Source organism: Drosophila tropicalis, unplaced genomic scaffold, assembly GCF_018151085.1.
Source record: "Drosophila tropicalis isolate 14030-0801.00 unplaced genomic scaffold, ASM1815108v1 contig_1187, whole genome shotgun sequence".
Taxonomy (NCBI): domain Eukaryota; kingdom Metazoa; phylum Arthropoda; class Insecta; order Diptera; family Drosophilidae; genus Drosophila; species Drosophila tropicalis.
Window position 1 is genome coordinate 2,229,426 of NW_027172559.1, and position 16,512 is coordinate 2,245,937.

The 16,512-nt window shown below is 34.6% G+C and overlaps 1 protein-coding gene across 2 annotated transcripts in view; it reads left to right on the forward strand.

Moving 5' to 3' along the window:
* ssp3 (short spindle 3) overlaps positions 1-4,689 on the forward strand; it is a 31,528-nt gene extending 26,839 nt beyond the window's left edge. For both annotated transcript variants that reach the window (XM_068289155.1, XM_068289147.1), the window contains exons 9-12: positions 3-95; positions 417-508; positions 3,885-4,217; positions 4,278-4,689. In XM_068289155.1, the coding sequence (XP_068145256.1) occupies positions 3-95; positions 417-508; positions 3,885-4,217; positions 4,278-4,412 (653 nt within the window). In that variant the 3' untranslated portion in view covers positions 4,413-4,689. The remainder of the gene's footprint in view (positions 1-2; positions 96-416; positions 509-3,884; positions 4,218-4,277) is intronic.
* Positions 4,690-16,512: the final 11,823 nt, after the last annotated feature.

Consider the following 16,512-nt stretch of genomic DNA (forward strand, 5'->3'; position numbering starts at 1 on the left):
AGGTCCTGCCGATCCGACACGTTTGCTAAGTGCGGCCAAGTCAACGGAACTCTTTGGTACAGTGGCCATGTTGTATGGCTGCGTAGTGCCTCTAGGTAAGTCCGCATTGTTCCAGTAGTCCAAACAGTAGCCGTTGCCTGGATATTGGCGTCGATGTGCTAATTGAATTTCAATACACTTTACGCACACACACCCCGAATGATAAAGGGGGATCCCACGCAACGTGATCTTTAGTTAAAAGCGGAAATTAGTTTTGATTTTCAGAACAAAATAAAAAAGAAGTTTTATTGCCATTCAAGAAGGAGTAGGAGATGTCTCAATGCAATATCCGCTACATAGTTCCATGTTCTTAGCTTATCTTTCAATTTTCTTCTGCTTTGTGTAATGTGTTTTGTGTTTTCTTTTTATTTTTGCAGGTGATTGCATTCCACCGCGCACGACCGCCTTGGCGGCATCAGCGTTTAATCTTTACGTGTCGCTGGCCTCCATCGATGTGAACACTTTTCAGGTGAGTTTACCTACTATTCAATGCAATCGACAAAATCGACAAAAAAAACTGGACACCAAAAGTAGCAGAAAGAGCAAAACGAAAAAATATAAAACCAACTTTGAACGGCAAATGTCGAACGCCGTTTAAACAAATCAAAAAGTCAGTCGCCCTTAACCCAGTCACTTGGGCTCACAGTGGTTTAAAAGCGAGATAAAGTAAATCTGAGGATGTAAAGCCCAAACTCTTTTCAAAATATTCGTTTTTTAGGGTCTGTCTTACGCAACTAAGAATATTGTTTATCTACTTCGTTTCTCTTTAATTAATCGCTTACCATTAGATTTAAATTTTTAGAAAGGAACTTATTACGATTTGGAAGAATATTAAGAAAACTGAAAGTACAGCTCAGCTTTGTTAATAACAGAAAGCCTTAATAGAAGGGTTACTTTTAAATTCTCTATTAAAAGCAAGACGTTTGAAACGAATATCTTTACTTAAAACTTCTGAAAACTGATTCTTGATTCAACTATGTAAACTGTCAATTGGTTATAAATACTTAAGTAGAAAGGAGTTTGACAATCAGTAGAAAGTCGTTCTGAAGCCATTATAAAATAAAAGTAGATCAAACAAATCAAAAGAATTGGAGTTGTCCTTAACTTTAAAGTTTAACCATCAATAAAAACATAAACAAATTATCATTCAAACAGATTATCAAAATTTTTATCTTATCCCTATAAAATATGTTCCTTTGTGTAAATTTAGTAGAGTATAGAAAGTAAAGTATAGAAAGTTATTCCAGATGCTTGTACAATGCAGACTTCAATCAGAGAAAGTATAAAATTATACTCTTACATCTTATGTATCTAAATTTCACACATACATATATTATCTTTGTTTAAAAGGATTCTCAACAATCTTGGACTGTCAACATGAGGGGGGAAAAAACAATTCAAAAACAAACAATTCTGCTATTGACTTTTGTTTCAAAATTGACCACTGTGCGTATCTCTCCCTTTGGCCCAAGTCAAACGAAGCACAGAGAAAAAATTTCATTACGATTTTCAGCGAATTCTTTTTTTTGGATTTTCTTTCGGCTTTTTTCGCTGTTGGGTGGTTGTGTGTGTGTTTATTGGACTTTTCTTTGCCTTGCACTTCTAAAGTTTGTCGAACGTGAAATCGCCTGGCGAAAATTGAGAAAAAACACACACATATACACACACACATAAAGAGCAATAGCGCTGAAACAAAAGTTACCCAAGAGAAGACGTTTAAAACTTTTACAATTGCCGATGAGATGGTGGCTGGGTGGAAATCGGAAAATTTTCTACCAAAAGTGATTTGCATATATTGGCAAATGCCATGACAGCCATGAGAATTGTTGTAAATATATTTGCCAGTGACATTTGCACAACATCACGGCAAATGGCGAAGGTTTTTGGGGGGAGGAGGGTCAGGATGAGGAGAAAGCATTGAACCGCGTTGACATTTACTCCAACTGATGGGCAGATGGCAGATGAGAAGAGAACACGGAGACGAAGGCAGAGGCACTTCAGTTCACCTCACCTTCTAATGGAAGATTGGGTGGCGCATGCAAATATTTTGACACTTTACTTTAGGACAAATGTCTTGTCGGCGTTTGAAATATGCAAAGGTTCGAGTGCATTGCCGACTGATTTGACATCTCATGGCAGCCAAAAACCGCGCAAATGAAACGGAATATTGTAGTAGTATCCGAGGTGAACTGACACAAGGACTCACTCTCTCCCACTGATGGATGGAATGACAGGGACAACGGACAGACTTTGAGTTTAACTCTGCCCTGGCATCTACATTTCATTTCCTGTGTTTCCACGTGTCAATATTTATTTCCAACTTGCAAGTCTACGCACTTGACAAACTAATTTGTTGGGCAAACTTTGCCAACCAGGCAAGCCAAACTTTTGCTCATTCTTCCTGCTCTCTCGACTCTCTACTTACCCTACTGCTTTGGGATTTAGGCCTTAGACTTTTTATTTGTTTTAAATTACCACAAAAATAGATAAAGGGGGTTTTCTTCTCTCCCTGTCCTCACCGTCTGTTCTTTTCTCTTACTGTGTGTGTGTGTGTGTGTATTTTTGTTGTTTTTCTTTCCTTTTTTAGACGCTAGAAAACTTTTCGCAAATAATTTGATTCGGTTTTAATCAGCAAAACTCAAGGAGAAGCAAAAGATAACAAGGCGTCACAGTGATTTGAAAGTTATGGAAAATATTTATTGATTTTAAGAACTCAAAAATTAGTTCTTGGGGTGAATTTGTTTTTAAGGAATTTTCAAAATTATATGTTAAAAACTTTTACTTTCTATTATCCGGTTTTTCCAGAGAAAATTTCATTGTTTTCAATTCTCCCAAAATCTTAAACAAATATTGTTTTTTGCTCTTAAATAAAGGGGATTCTTTAGTCTTGTTGTTGATGATTTTAATTTTAATTATTATTAGCAAATTCGTTTGAAGGTTAATTTATAAATGGAAATGTGTGGCAATGACACTTCCACTTTGTGTTATGACTGTAAATTACTTTTTTCACTCACTTTTCAATTGAAAATTATTTTACCAAGTTATCAGTCTTGGATTTTAGATTATAGATATAGGTAAGACCACGGTGCATAGGGATGACTGCCGCGGCCCTTTTTCCTAAGCATTTTTTGCAGTCAAATATTGACTTTGTGAAATGAAATTTTCAAGTTTAACCCAAGCAGCCACGCAATTTCAATCTTTTTCGGTCTCTTCTTGTTGTTGGTGTTGTTATTGCGTAAATCCTCGCTCATATCCTGCCAACCAGCCAGGCGGCAGGCAGCAGGCGGCAGTAGTCGACGACAACCAACCAGTGAGCCAGTTCAGACCATTCAGCCCAGCTCGTTGTTCTAGTCAGCCAGGCATGTCAATTGTTTGGCCAAATATTTGCTTAGTGCTTGGTACTCGAAACTCTCGTTTTGTACTCCTCTCGTACAAGTTGCCAGTTTCACAACCAAATTGAGTTTGCTCTCTCTCTCTCTCGCTTTTGCCCATATCTTTATCCTAGTTTCTGTCTCTCTCTCTCTCTCTCTTGGTCTCTCTGTGATTCGGCAGGCCAGGCAAAGTAAACAAATTAGAAGCGTTTCCCCCCTTTTGTCATCCTGCCTTCTGCTAGAGTCCATGCTCTGGTCTGTTATGCAAATAAAATGTGTATCATCAGCCATATAAACAATTGAGTCGAGTCCAGGAGTCGTCCATTCATTCATTTCCTGCCCTAAACAAGTGGCCACTCTTTGATATTTGCTTTGACTTAATTAAAACATTTGCTCAGTGATTTTCCTGCACATATAATACACATGATGATTTGTATGGGCCAATTAAATGATTTCTCGTTCCATTTTCTATAGGAGGCCCTTTCGGTGGAAGCTCCCCAGTCGCTAAAGCTGCTCGATGTGATGTCCATGATCCTGAATTGTAGTACCAATCAACCGACAACGACATTTAATAGAACCAACGAGACAACTGCCATGTTGATCGATTTAATTGCCTCGCTCGCCTTTTATACGATGAACAATCATCGGCATCAGGAATTATTGATAAGCGAACAATATGCAGTGATTTTTAAGATAATGGCCAAAATGCCAACACAATTCAATCCGGTTATATATCCATTTTTGGTAGTCATGTGCTTTAACAATCCAACGGCCAAGCAGCTAATATCCAAAGATTTTGATCTAGGGGTAAGTGATTATTCGTTAATTAATCTTAACCGATTTCTATATGTTTTTTCTATTTGCTAGTTTCTCGATGAATATAGCAAATCGGAGGCAGCTAAACGTAATCGTTTAATACAAATGATGCATACCAGGCAAAAGGATAAGGCTAACAATAATAGCAGCAACAACAGCAGCAGCAAAGTAAAAATCGAGCCCTAAGTGTGCTAATAATTACTTTTACTTAAATATATATACTTAAATCTGGATTTTCATTGTCAACTCTTAACATTGCCCTAAGAAAAGTGATATTATTTTCAAAGAAAATTAAGACAAACAAAACAAAACTATGGAAAAACAACAACTCGAAACATTCGCAAAGAGCTGGCAGTGAATGAAAAAAACTTCAATAGGAAAAGAAAAGCAAATGAGAAAGAAACAAACAAACACACACACACATTGGAAAATGAATAAATAATTTTTAATAATTAATACTTAATTTATATCTAAACTAATATTTAATTTATAACACACTACAACTCACACTTAATACAACAAAAACATATACATCTCTTACATACATTCTCAGCAGATATATAAAAGAAAACTCGCATAGATTTTTATATATAACCATATATATATATATATTCATATACATACATACACATTATAATAAATCATCATAATTTATTAATTTTGTTTCTAATTCAAAAGTATTAACAGAATTCTTTCATTGCTAAAGGAGTTCAAACATACATACTCACACCCATACACAGGTATACACACACACACACACACACTCGCAATGCAAATTCTCAGTTTTATTATGAATTAATCATAATTTTGTATTGGACCTTCTAACAAAAACAAAAAGAACTTAATACTATAAAGAAAACAACAAATATCTAACATATTTTTGTAGACATCAATAAAACAAAATATTTAAAAACAAAACATTTAAAATGAATTTGGTAAAACAATTTAATTAACTAGTTATATTGTGTTTGAATATTAAGTTAATTGATTGGATGAGAACCTTTGACTTTTGCAAAGAATTTTAATAAATTGATTAGTTTTCTTTGGAATATATGACAGTATTCCCCGAAAGGGAACATTAGTTATCTCTTATCACATTTCAACTGACTTTCTTTCTGCCAAGCCCAATAAATCTAGATTGATTATGGACTGGATGGTTCAATAACTCGCTCTGTAACTGGCATAGAACATTTTTGGCGATGCTCAACGCGGTTATTGCTGCTTCCTTACCTACACCCCATTCTGCAGGAAGTTCCATCTTACAGTCTACGACTCTGCGTCTTCAGTTAACAGTTTCATAGAGAAATATTACAGGGATGAACCCATCTATATTATTAGCATTTTGGGTAGTTTGACGTCTGCCTATGCCAAAAAAGTTACTCATTTCTTTTCATCAAAGCTTTATTTAAGATGTGGTTCTTATAATCATCCTATTAAAAAATATGATAAGCTTTTTGGAGTTCAAAGAATACATATAGTTTTCTGTACTTATAATACTTTAATGTCATGGTGATAAAAACATTTAACAACTTTTAACCGTCTTCAAGGTAAGAAATTTATTATCCTCTGATGCGATTATATCTAGGAGTCTTCTTTCTGGAGAATATTGGAGCTAAAGGAACAGATTGTTATATATCAATATCTAATAGAACCAAAGACAATTCTTTTCGTGTTTTTTTTACAAATTAAACCAATTAATTTACAAAACCTCTTACATAAGTGAGATCAGTTTTCATATATTATTCGAACATATATTATTTGACAGATTCACCTGCCACTTAAACATAATATTCAACATAGAGTATAAAAGTTCCCCGAAAAGGGTCTGAAGCAATTTCTCTGATGCATTTTACGTTTGAAGTGTGGCAAACAATGCGACGGCAATTTTCTTAGTTATTCTTGTTTTTTTTTTTTATTTTGGTTGGGGGTCTTACAAATTAAAAACGACAAATACAAATTGTAAGATGGGGCGTGGTCTAAATGTGAACAAAACACAAAACTCATCAGTCGAGTCGAGGCATCATCATCCACATTCACATCCACATCGACATAATCATCATTATCGTCATGGAGCTGTGTGTGTCCTTTGTGTCCATTGTCTCGATTGTCCTCATCGTTGCACCTAGCCCAAAATTATGTCACACGATGTGAATGAGTCGAGAGAGAGAATGACTGAAAGCAACGACAACATCTAATTTCTTTGGACATTGTACGTGTGGGTTTACTTCTTTAGTTCTTTCTTTCTTTTTTTTTTTCATTTTTAATGCTGCCATATGCACAACCCCTGGGCAAGGGCTGGCGAATTGTAAAAAAAATACATGGAAAAAACTCAAACAAAACATCGCTAACAATAATAATAAAAGGCCTCAAGACTCTCAAACATTCTCTGGCGACAGATTGAAGTCACTCAACTTGAAATAAAATGCGACAGCGTTGAACAGTTGCACAATCAAATGGGGACAATATGCAACCAGATATCCTTTTAATTATCAAAATGGGCATATTGGCACTTGACTTGAAAGGGTTGGAATTTTGATAAAAAAAAAAAACGAAGGATATTCATTGAAAGGGAGTGTATTAAGTTGATATATATACGAAGAATTCAGAAATAAAGTAAAATAGGGATCTAAAGGATATTGAATAGGAATAGAAACTGAAATTTAATTGAATATTTATAGTAATTTTTCTGAATATGCAATTAGCAATGATTAAATATAAAGGAAATTATATGAAAGTACGAAATCAATGGAAAAATTAAGGTTTTATTTTCATTTTAGAAATTTGTCGTTTTTTAAATTAAAAGTTGGCTAAATAGATTAATGCCGATGCTGTTAGAAGTTGCAACTAACTAGTTGGAACAAGGGTCAATGAAACAGTCGTCATTAAACCAAAAAAATCTCCCAGAAGGTAGTTTTAAACAAAAAGAGTTTTTAGAATTAGTTTGTAAAGATTGAAAAGTTAAGATTGTAAAAGTTAATTGTATGTAGACAGCTGGAACTGAGTTGTTTAAATAAATGAAGGATCCTCTTTATAATGTGTTTGGAATACGATAATTTGTTTCTCAAAATTTCGAAGTGTTTTTCCGCAAATCTTTTCCATGGGTCAAAATGTTGATTTTTTTCCAGGATACTCGTAATGTCGATATAAATTTACCCATATCCTTTTGTGATTTTTCTTGTTGGACAATATTTTTAATTTGAAGCTGAAAAAGTAATGAACAAATTGGTGTTAGCAGAAGCCAAGTGTTTTTTGAGGGGGGAGACGCACACAGAACCGAGGAATAAAAAGAATGCTCGCTTGGTTCAGTGGATGGATGGATGGGGCGGGAAGGAAGTGCGTCAGAGCAACCCTTCCACGGTGCCATAAAACCATAATTGCTATGTAGATGATGTGACTGGTTTTTATATTTTTTTGGGCTACTACTAATTGCTGGGTACAACACAGACACAGACACCAAATATAGTAGAGAAATAAAGCCAAGTGACTAAGCAGACAACAGTTCAACGCCAAAGTCAATATATCACAAAAAAAAATACCAATTTGGGCCGCGTCCTCAATCAAAATTATGACAAAACTATATACATACATACATACCAACCCCCCTGGGTCTTACGTTTTGTGTAGATTAGTTTAGCAATGGTCTATTATAGATATATACGTACATTTATATAGCTAGCTTTGTATATGTATGTATGTATAGCATGGGGCAATTAAAATGAAAAAGTGGCACGGACATTGCGTGCATTGAAAGCATAAGGTTGGCCGTTTAGGTCCTTCAAGGGGAAAGGTAGAACAATATTGTTTGGTCAGTGTGCAGCTTTAAGTCAGTAAAAGTTAATTGCAATTTAAAGAGGAGCAGCAAACAACATCAAAACAAAAACGAGGCGAAGGAAAACCTCTGTAAACTGATTTCAAGGTGTGTACAAAGAAACAACAAGACAAAAAACGAAAAAGGACAAATAAATTTCGCGCCTTTTCCGTTCACAGGAGAACATCAAACCAAAAAAAAAAGGGAAAGTTCGCTGGTCTGCATTTTGTCTTTGTTTTTTTTTTCTCTCTTTTTTGGTCTTTTCATTCTTGTTTGGACTTCCGGTCAGGATACGCTTCCTAATTTGTTTACAAGCGTCCAGCGTTGCTGACGTGCCCTGGACACATTATGAGCGATGCAAAGCGTATGATAAGCAGCTGGGACTTGCATGCGTTTTGGGTACAACGACTTTGTGACGTTTCGCCCCATTGCGTGATGACCTTACGATGACACCCAACTGATTATAAATACGAAATATCCTTGTTGCGTGCTAGCCTCAAATTCAGCGGAAATGTTTGCAACTAACGCTAAATTATGTAACACACGAGCCTGTCTCCGTGTCGGTGTTCTTGTCCGTGTCCCTTTTCCGTGTCGAATGGAAAATCAGCGAACCGCATTGGCCTTAAGCCTAAGCCTTTGTCCCAGTCCCAGTCCCATGGCCAGTTTTAGTTCCAGTCACATGTCCATGTCCATTCAACATTCTTGGTATCCTTAAGCCGCTTCTGCCAATGCTCATTTGCACGTTTGGCCCACCATTTCGAGGACTCCACTCTTGGCTCAGGCCTGTAGCCAGCGAAGCGTCAAGGCTTATGCCCGGCTCTCACTCGGCGTGTGTGTGCAACTATTTTTTCTTTTTCTTTTTTTGTGTCCCCACCAAACCATATTCTTTCCGACGAGAGCTTTGCTTTCAGCTGCAAATTTATGACCACATAAATAACATAACAGAAAAACCAGTGGCACAACCAGAGCCACGAGAAAAAAACCCAAAAAGAAACATAGAGAACGAGAAAGAGAGAGAAAAACAGAGAACTACAAATGAAACAGGCAACATCAACACCTATAGGTCTATATTGTATGAAAATCTCGAATACCCAGTAAGTGGATAAAGGACTTTTAAATTAGCTTTAGGATTCGGGTACATTCAAACCACTTCAGAAATTTATCAAAATAGTTCAGACCATCAAGAGTAATAACAAAATATTTAAAGGATTTGTTCCTTTTTATATGTTTTTAAATATTTAACCAAATTTAGTAAAAATATCCAACCCGATGTATTAGTTAAATTCGTAGATACTTTCACCAAGAAACATGGTGTCTTATATGAATCTCTACCTCTTGCTATAAAGGATAATGGTTTTTAGATTTGGGACTGTTTTTGAAGAATATTATAAAATCAGTCGTTAAAAATGAAGCCAAATATCTTTGAAAAACGTATTACTTTCAAATATTTAAATTAAATTGTTAACTTCAATTTGCAAAATTGAACTCTTATGTATATAAATTAATTAGAATAATAATTCAATTATCGATCAAAGCTGTCTTATATTGGCTATCTGTATCATTAATTTTTGCCAATTTTTCTTTGTTTTTGCAGACTTAATAAAAAATTAAATTTCTTATCAGTGATTTGTGGTTTGCAATTAAAGGGATTCCTTATTTACGATAGTGTTATCCAATATCAACATAGAAATGGTTAGAAAATGGAAATGGATATGACTGGTAGCATTATGAAAGGCTAAAAACAACTAGAGAATGCTTTCTAACTGGTCCTTTAAACAATCAAGTTTTGAAAAACCAAGCAAAATTCATTGTAAAATCAATAAAGGCTATTAAAACGGTATAATTAAATATTTATACCACAACACAGATAAATTTACAATTAAAACTAGGATAGAAAAAGGCAAACACCTTATACAGTCTTATTTCCAGTCTCTTATAAATTTAATACTCGATTTTCTCCTTTATTGACTAAGAAAGTAAAATGGTTTATTGAAGTCGCCAAAATGTATTTAAAAGGTACATTATATGTAAGTGTAGTTGTAAACTATCAACCTATCTATATTTTACAAGCACTGGCAACTAAGGCCTTCGGCTTAGATGAAAACTACATCTGGATCCTCGTTGTTCAGTTTCCCAAATGACTGGGCCATTTAGACAACTTATCTACCGAAGACTGCTAAAGTGAAAATATATTTCCTTCCTCAATGAGCAATACAAACAAGTCGATACAGACAAGTCTGTGTGTCCAACTGGAAGACTATAATATCTAAAATTCGGAATTCGATATACAAATGTTTTTCCGTATACTTAAACTACTAAATCAAATAATAAACTATATTAAAAAAGATAATTTTATTAACTTAAGTTTTGTCTCATGATTTTAAAAAAGTTGTCTCACTTGTTTACTTACTTCAGTTAACGGTTTAAACGTTTAATCGTAATTACTTATTACTTATATATGTGCAGTGAAAGGCATTTCATGGATTATTTATTATACTATTTTATGAGATTTCTATTATTATTATATGAATTCTATCCGATATGAATTGCTTATGTAAATAGTCAGTGGCTTTACATGAGAACCCATATTAAATTAAATTGCAAATACCTAAGTTAAATGGTTTCCATCAAGAATCCATAACGAAATGAAATTTTAGAAGAAATCTCATGCTTATAAATCCTGATATATCATATCTGGTTATAAATTCCATCATACCCCAATAGAAGAGTTCAAGTCGATTTTATTTTATTTTTTTTTCATAGGATCATAAATAAAAACCTGCTGCATTCGTTCATTTCATATGCATATTTATAGCTTAAATAAATAACAAATAATATGGCTATAAATTTTGGCACTCTCTTTTGTTTTAATAAATGTATGTAAATAGTATATGGCATATATGTACATACATATGTATGCGTATGTATTGGCATGGTATATGCATATTTAATATAAAAACAAACGAATCAAGTGAAACAGCGCAAATGTTTGCCGGCCAAAACTCAAATCCAACTAGTTCATGACAATTTTCTGGGCATAAATCAAAGCCATGTGGTCGGATCGGTTTCTAGGTTAGGGGCTAGGAGACGGAATGGATGGTGGTTCGTTTGGTTGTAGCGATAAGCACATGTCCCACTGTCTGGTTTTCGGTTAACGAGATAAGAACAATTTGTTGTAACTAAAGTTTTATCTCACAATTTTCTAGTGCAATTTGATTTGCAGTTTTTTCCTTTAATTAAAACCATGTAAGTGGTTAATTAAACTCGTATCCACCGAAAAATTATGGCATATGTATGTATTAACACTGTGCAGAGCAGAGAGATAAGATAGCCGAGTATATTTTGTATGATTTTTTTCATTCTTTTCAGTCTTGCTAACAAAATGCACTATGAAATATGCATAAGCAGCAACAAATATTATTTCTGCTCTGTTATAATATTTATTCTTATTTTTGTTTTGCTTTTTTTTTTTTTTTGAGATTTTTCCTGCTTTTGGTTTTTTGTTTTTTGCTGACAGCTTTTTTGTTGAAATTGTCAAAACATAAAAAAAACGAAAAAACGAAAAATGTAAAGATAAAACAGTCATAAGAACCATTTTATTCCCATATCCATTTCGGTGGAGTCAACTCTCTGTGTGGTGTGGCAGAGGATTGGATTGGTTTGGATTGGTGTGGAGTAAATGTTGGAGATGTTGTAAGGCATTCAATTTTCATTTTTGTCTGCTCTTTATCTTTATATATGAATATATATTTATGTATATAGAATATGAATTTGGTCTTGCATGCAAATATCAGGTCAGGACGCGTGGGTTGGCTCGAAAGTTAGGGATAGACTCCAAAATGCAAAACGCATAAATTAAAGTTCGAATAAACTCATTCAGAAGTATTGAGAAAGTCTTTTAAAACTTTAAATTGGTAAATATAACCAGAAAGTGGAATTAATACTACTTGATGGTAATGATATAAAATTTAAAAAAATGTAATCAACTTTGATCATACAAATTTCAAAAAATTAATAGAAAACTATTTCATGCATATATATGTATATATATATTTAAACAATCTGGACAAAAAATTTCTAAAAATAGTTTTGTTTTTATTTTAAAGGTGAGAATATACACCCGAATTTTCGAAAGGATATTCTCTCAGTATTTTCAATTTTTTAGCCCTTTTAGCAGTTTGGAGTCAGGTGAGTAACGCGGAGGCATTAAGACTTTAAACTTGATTGAGTTGTATTTACTTTTTCAAAGATATTTAAAATTTTTTTTAATTTCTTAAATTCCTCTAAATTATTGTACTCTTAATTCATTTTCATTTGTATTGCAAAACTCCCAAAAAGTTTTTCATCGACTAAGTATTATCTAAAATTATTAAAATGTTTGTTGGACTGCCTTGATTCGAATTTCCATTGAATCCTGACAGCACTGTTCTGTCAAAGGATATCTATAACATTCATTAGTATTTAAACTAACTTAGGAGGGCATCAGCCATCCAAAAAGTTTCTGTTTGTTCCGATTTGCAAACCCAAAGCTCTACATTCATTTGAATAGATACTAGATTACATACTTTAGAGCCTGCCCTCGCACACTTACGTGTGTGTGTGTGTGTGTGTGGATGTGTGTGCGTTTGCTGCATGTGTACATATTGCATAAATTATTAATGCCAACTTTTATTTTTTGTTATCTGTTTTTCTTCATTCGGTGTATTTTTTGTTGTTATTTTTTTACATATTTGAAGACAGTTGGCAGTCGGCAAATACATTCAAGGGATATGTTGTTGGAGGGATATAGGAAGAGAACAGTAGAGAAGTCAGTCCGTCAGTCAGTCAGTCCGTCCGTCAGTTAGTCCATTCGTCATATTTGCGTGTTTGCATTTAATCATCGAAAGCGAGTTGCAGGGGCTACGCAGGCAAAGTGGCATGCGAGATGGGGCAAGTAAAGCTAGTACTGAACGCCCACCGCATTGTGGGTGAAAGTCAGTCAACCCACTCAACTTTTTTGCGTTATTTGCATTTTGTTGAAGTTTCATTTTTCTCTCCATCTCTCTTTTTTTTATCCTTTCTCTTTTTATTTCATTTATTTTTTGCAATAATATTTTTATTACTTTATCTTTTAGTATTTGGGGAAAAAAAAAGAAAGCAACAGCAAAGGAAGCATTAAGTATTTGTATAATCTATTTGCAAATAATACTTTTGAATAATGGCAAAGAGTTAAGCAATTGGGCTACACTACAGTCAGAAAAGAAAAGGTATAAAATAAAGCTTCTATGCGTTTTAAAACTGTGATCTACATATTTGAACCTTTATCTTAACTTAAGATAAATTTTCCAGCTACCATAACTTGTGGAGGAAAAACTATTGGTTATAGCTTATACTATCAAAAAATCTTATCCCTCTATTTTTGTCCTTAAAAGAGGCTACACCAAGGACTCTACAGGCCGACTCTTTTGACTAGACTTGACAGACTCTACTTTATGGACTTTTTTACTGAAGCTTTTTATCTTTTTATTTCGATATTCTCGATATCGATACCGATTTTAACTCTAAGATCTCTTTCCTTCTGCACATTCTGAGATCCTACATATGTATATTGCAGGCCATTTTTACCCAGGCTATTCCCTAATGCAACATTCGGGGTATAGTTTCATATAATTGTTAATATTAAAACACAGTATTTAGTAGAAATTATTAATAGAAAACTTTGGTGTAACAAAAACTAAACCCGATTGGCATAAGCCTCTTGATTATGAATAGTTAGTGGTTGACAGTACCGAAAGTACTCATAAACAATGTTTTGAGTTGGATTTATTAGTTAATAATTAAAAACAACTTTACAACGTTACTTTTGAATTAAAGTGACTATGCAAAAAAGATAACCTCACCCCATTCATAGCCTGAGCTCTGAGTTCAACTTTGATTTTAATTGCTTTGAAATGACATTTGATTTGTCTATCCATGTTAAAGTATCCTTCCAGTATCCTTCTTCAAAATCTTGGCCATGCATTGCATTTGAGCTATTTGTTTGCCTTGTTCATCATTGTTAAGCAGATTGCTGGCCAATTGTTTGTCAGTCATGTCAGAACGTCCAGCAGTTGGCAAATTATCAAGCTTATCAAACCACAAAACTACTCGATCAATATAATTCCCATATACATAACAGCAGACTTTGTTCCCCCGTTCGAATGGCATCAACGAGAAGTCTGTCAATTAGTTATCATGTTCATTGTCAGCACATAACGATTTTGATTTAATTTTATGGGGCACACACAGATAGAAATATGTATGTATATATAATGTATAAATGTGTGTATATAAATATAGAGGACACAGAGCAACATATTGGCCTTAGTCTAGGCCGAGAGATACGAATGTCAGGAAAATGTTCCACATTTATATTTGATAAGCTTCCTCGCTATCCTCTGACTCTCTGTCTATCTCTCTCTCTCTCTGTCTCTTTTGTCCAATCTCTCTTGTTCTGTGTGACATAATACCGATAACTTGGTAAATCCCAATATGTAGGCCCTTGAAATAATCATAAATAATCCATCATTGGGTATGGGAAAATTCACAAAAAGAGATAGAGACAAAGAGAATGAGGGAAAAGGATTCAAAGGTGTAAAAGAGTTGCTATGTAAGTTTCTCCAACTCCTACTCTGCTGCTCTATTAGGATTAAATTGGCAAATGAATTTGGCTTGAGTTTTTAGCGAATTCTCTAACTTAAACTCGATTTTGCTTGAGGTCAATAAACCTTACTAATTGCAGTTCTATATTTATTTTATGAAGCTTGAGTTTTTTTTCCATCAAGGACATCTTAAGCAGTCCTTGATGGAAAATCAATAAGTTATTATATTGTAATGTAGACCCAACTTACTAAGCAGCCCTCTTCGAAGAGAGATCCTTTGCCGCAGCACAATTTTGTAGCAACATTTTGCGTGTTTATCAAAAATTAAAAACAATAAGCAAAATCTCTGCACACACACACACGGACACGGACCACGCCCACAAAATGTAGTTGAGGCAGCAGCTAAGGCTTTATATTTTGATTAAACTTGGCTTTTAGCCATTGTCCATTGTTGTGGGCGTCTATTGTTAGCCTGGTTTTTGTTGCCAGTGGAATTTGCTGTTGCATTTTCACAGCGTTTTCTTTTTTGTTGTTGTTATTGCTGTTGTGGACATAAAAAGGTTTGTAAAACTTTGTTGATCGATTTGTTAACCATCAAATGAATTACAAAATAAAATGTTTAACAAATTTAATCAAAAAAGGGCTGAAAATAATAGTTATAAAGCATTTCGTGTACTTCAAGTGTAATTGTCATTTGGTATTTTTTTTTTGACTGAAAAGTGTATCAACATTTTCGTTGTTGTTTTGGCATTTTCCTTTGGGCTTTTGTTTGATTTTGTTGCCTTGTTGTTGGCATATTTGCATATTTGCATTGTTATTGGCCATACTCATGGGAGTAATGGGCGTGGCATTGGTATGCGAGTGGGCGGGCGGGTGCGTGGGCTGTTCTGGCTATTTACATTTGCTCTGTGATGAAAATTCAGCTTGGTCTGAAACTGTACTTTTGTTGTTGTTTGAATTAAGGTAGAGAAAAATTTGAAATTTTTCATTCTACACTTCCCTAACTTTTCCTTTGTCGTATATTGTGGTAAACTTTTTATGACATATTTTTCATTCATTAATACAAGTGATTTTCTGAGCCTCATTTTGCATGCATAAAGGAAAATCTACCACTAAGTTCATGGAGTAGCAATCCTCGTCTCTCTCTCTTTCTCTCTCACTCACTCTCTTTACATATATGGGCAAACATTTAGCCATTTTAATCATCTCAGTGTATCTCTGGCTTAATCGCTCGCGCATTTTGCGGTGTCCAAGCAAATGTCATGGCCCAAAGAACTAACCCAAACCAATGCGAACCGAACCTCAACCGACTCTTGCATTTTAGAGGGTGGCGTTGTCTGTCAACGTCTCCTTCATGGCTTACAATAGCTCCTGCACTGCGTTGCATGCAAATCCCTTTTTGACACTTGACCACTTGACCAGTTGGCGCACACACACTCACCCACAAGACCAACCCATCGTTTGACATCCCTTATGGTAACCCTTTTGGCCCCTGGTAGCTCATTTCCTTTATGGCCGCATTGGCGTGTCATAATTTGTAATCCTTGAACGCTGCCTGTTTAATTTTCACACCTTTGTGATATTGCTTTCTCTCTTACCCTTTCTATCTCTGTCTCTCTTTTGTCTGTGCGTCGTCCAGTCAAATCCTTGACACACGACCACTACCAAAGGCTAGATTAAATGGCTTTACACTCTCGAGTGGACAATGGAACCGAGCACCTGCCATTGGACACTTGACCGGAGCAAAAGCTTAAAAAATCATCTCTTTAGGCTTCATACAACATTTTTAATTTGCAAAACTCAAAAATTGAAATTGGTTTTCTGTGCATAAATTATGTAATCAACTGCTATACCAGCA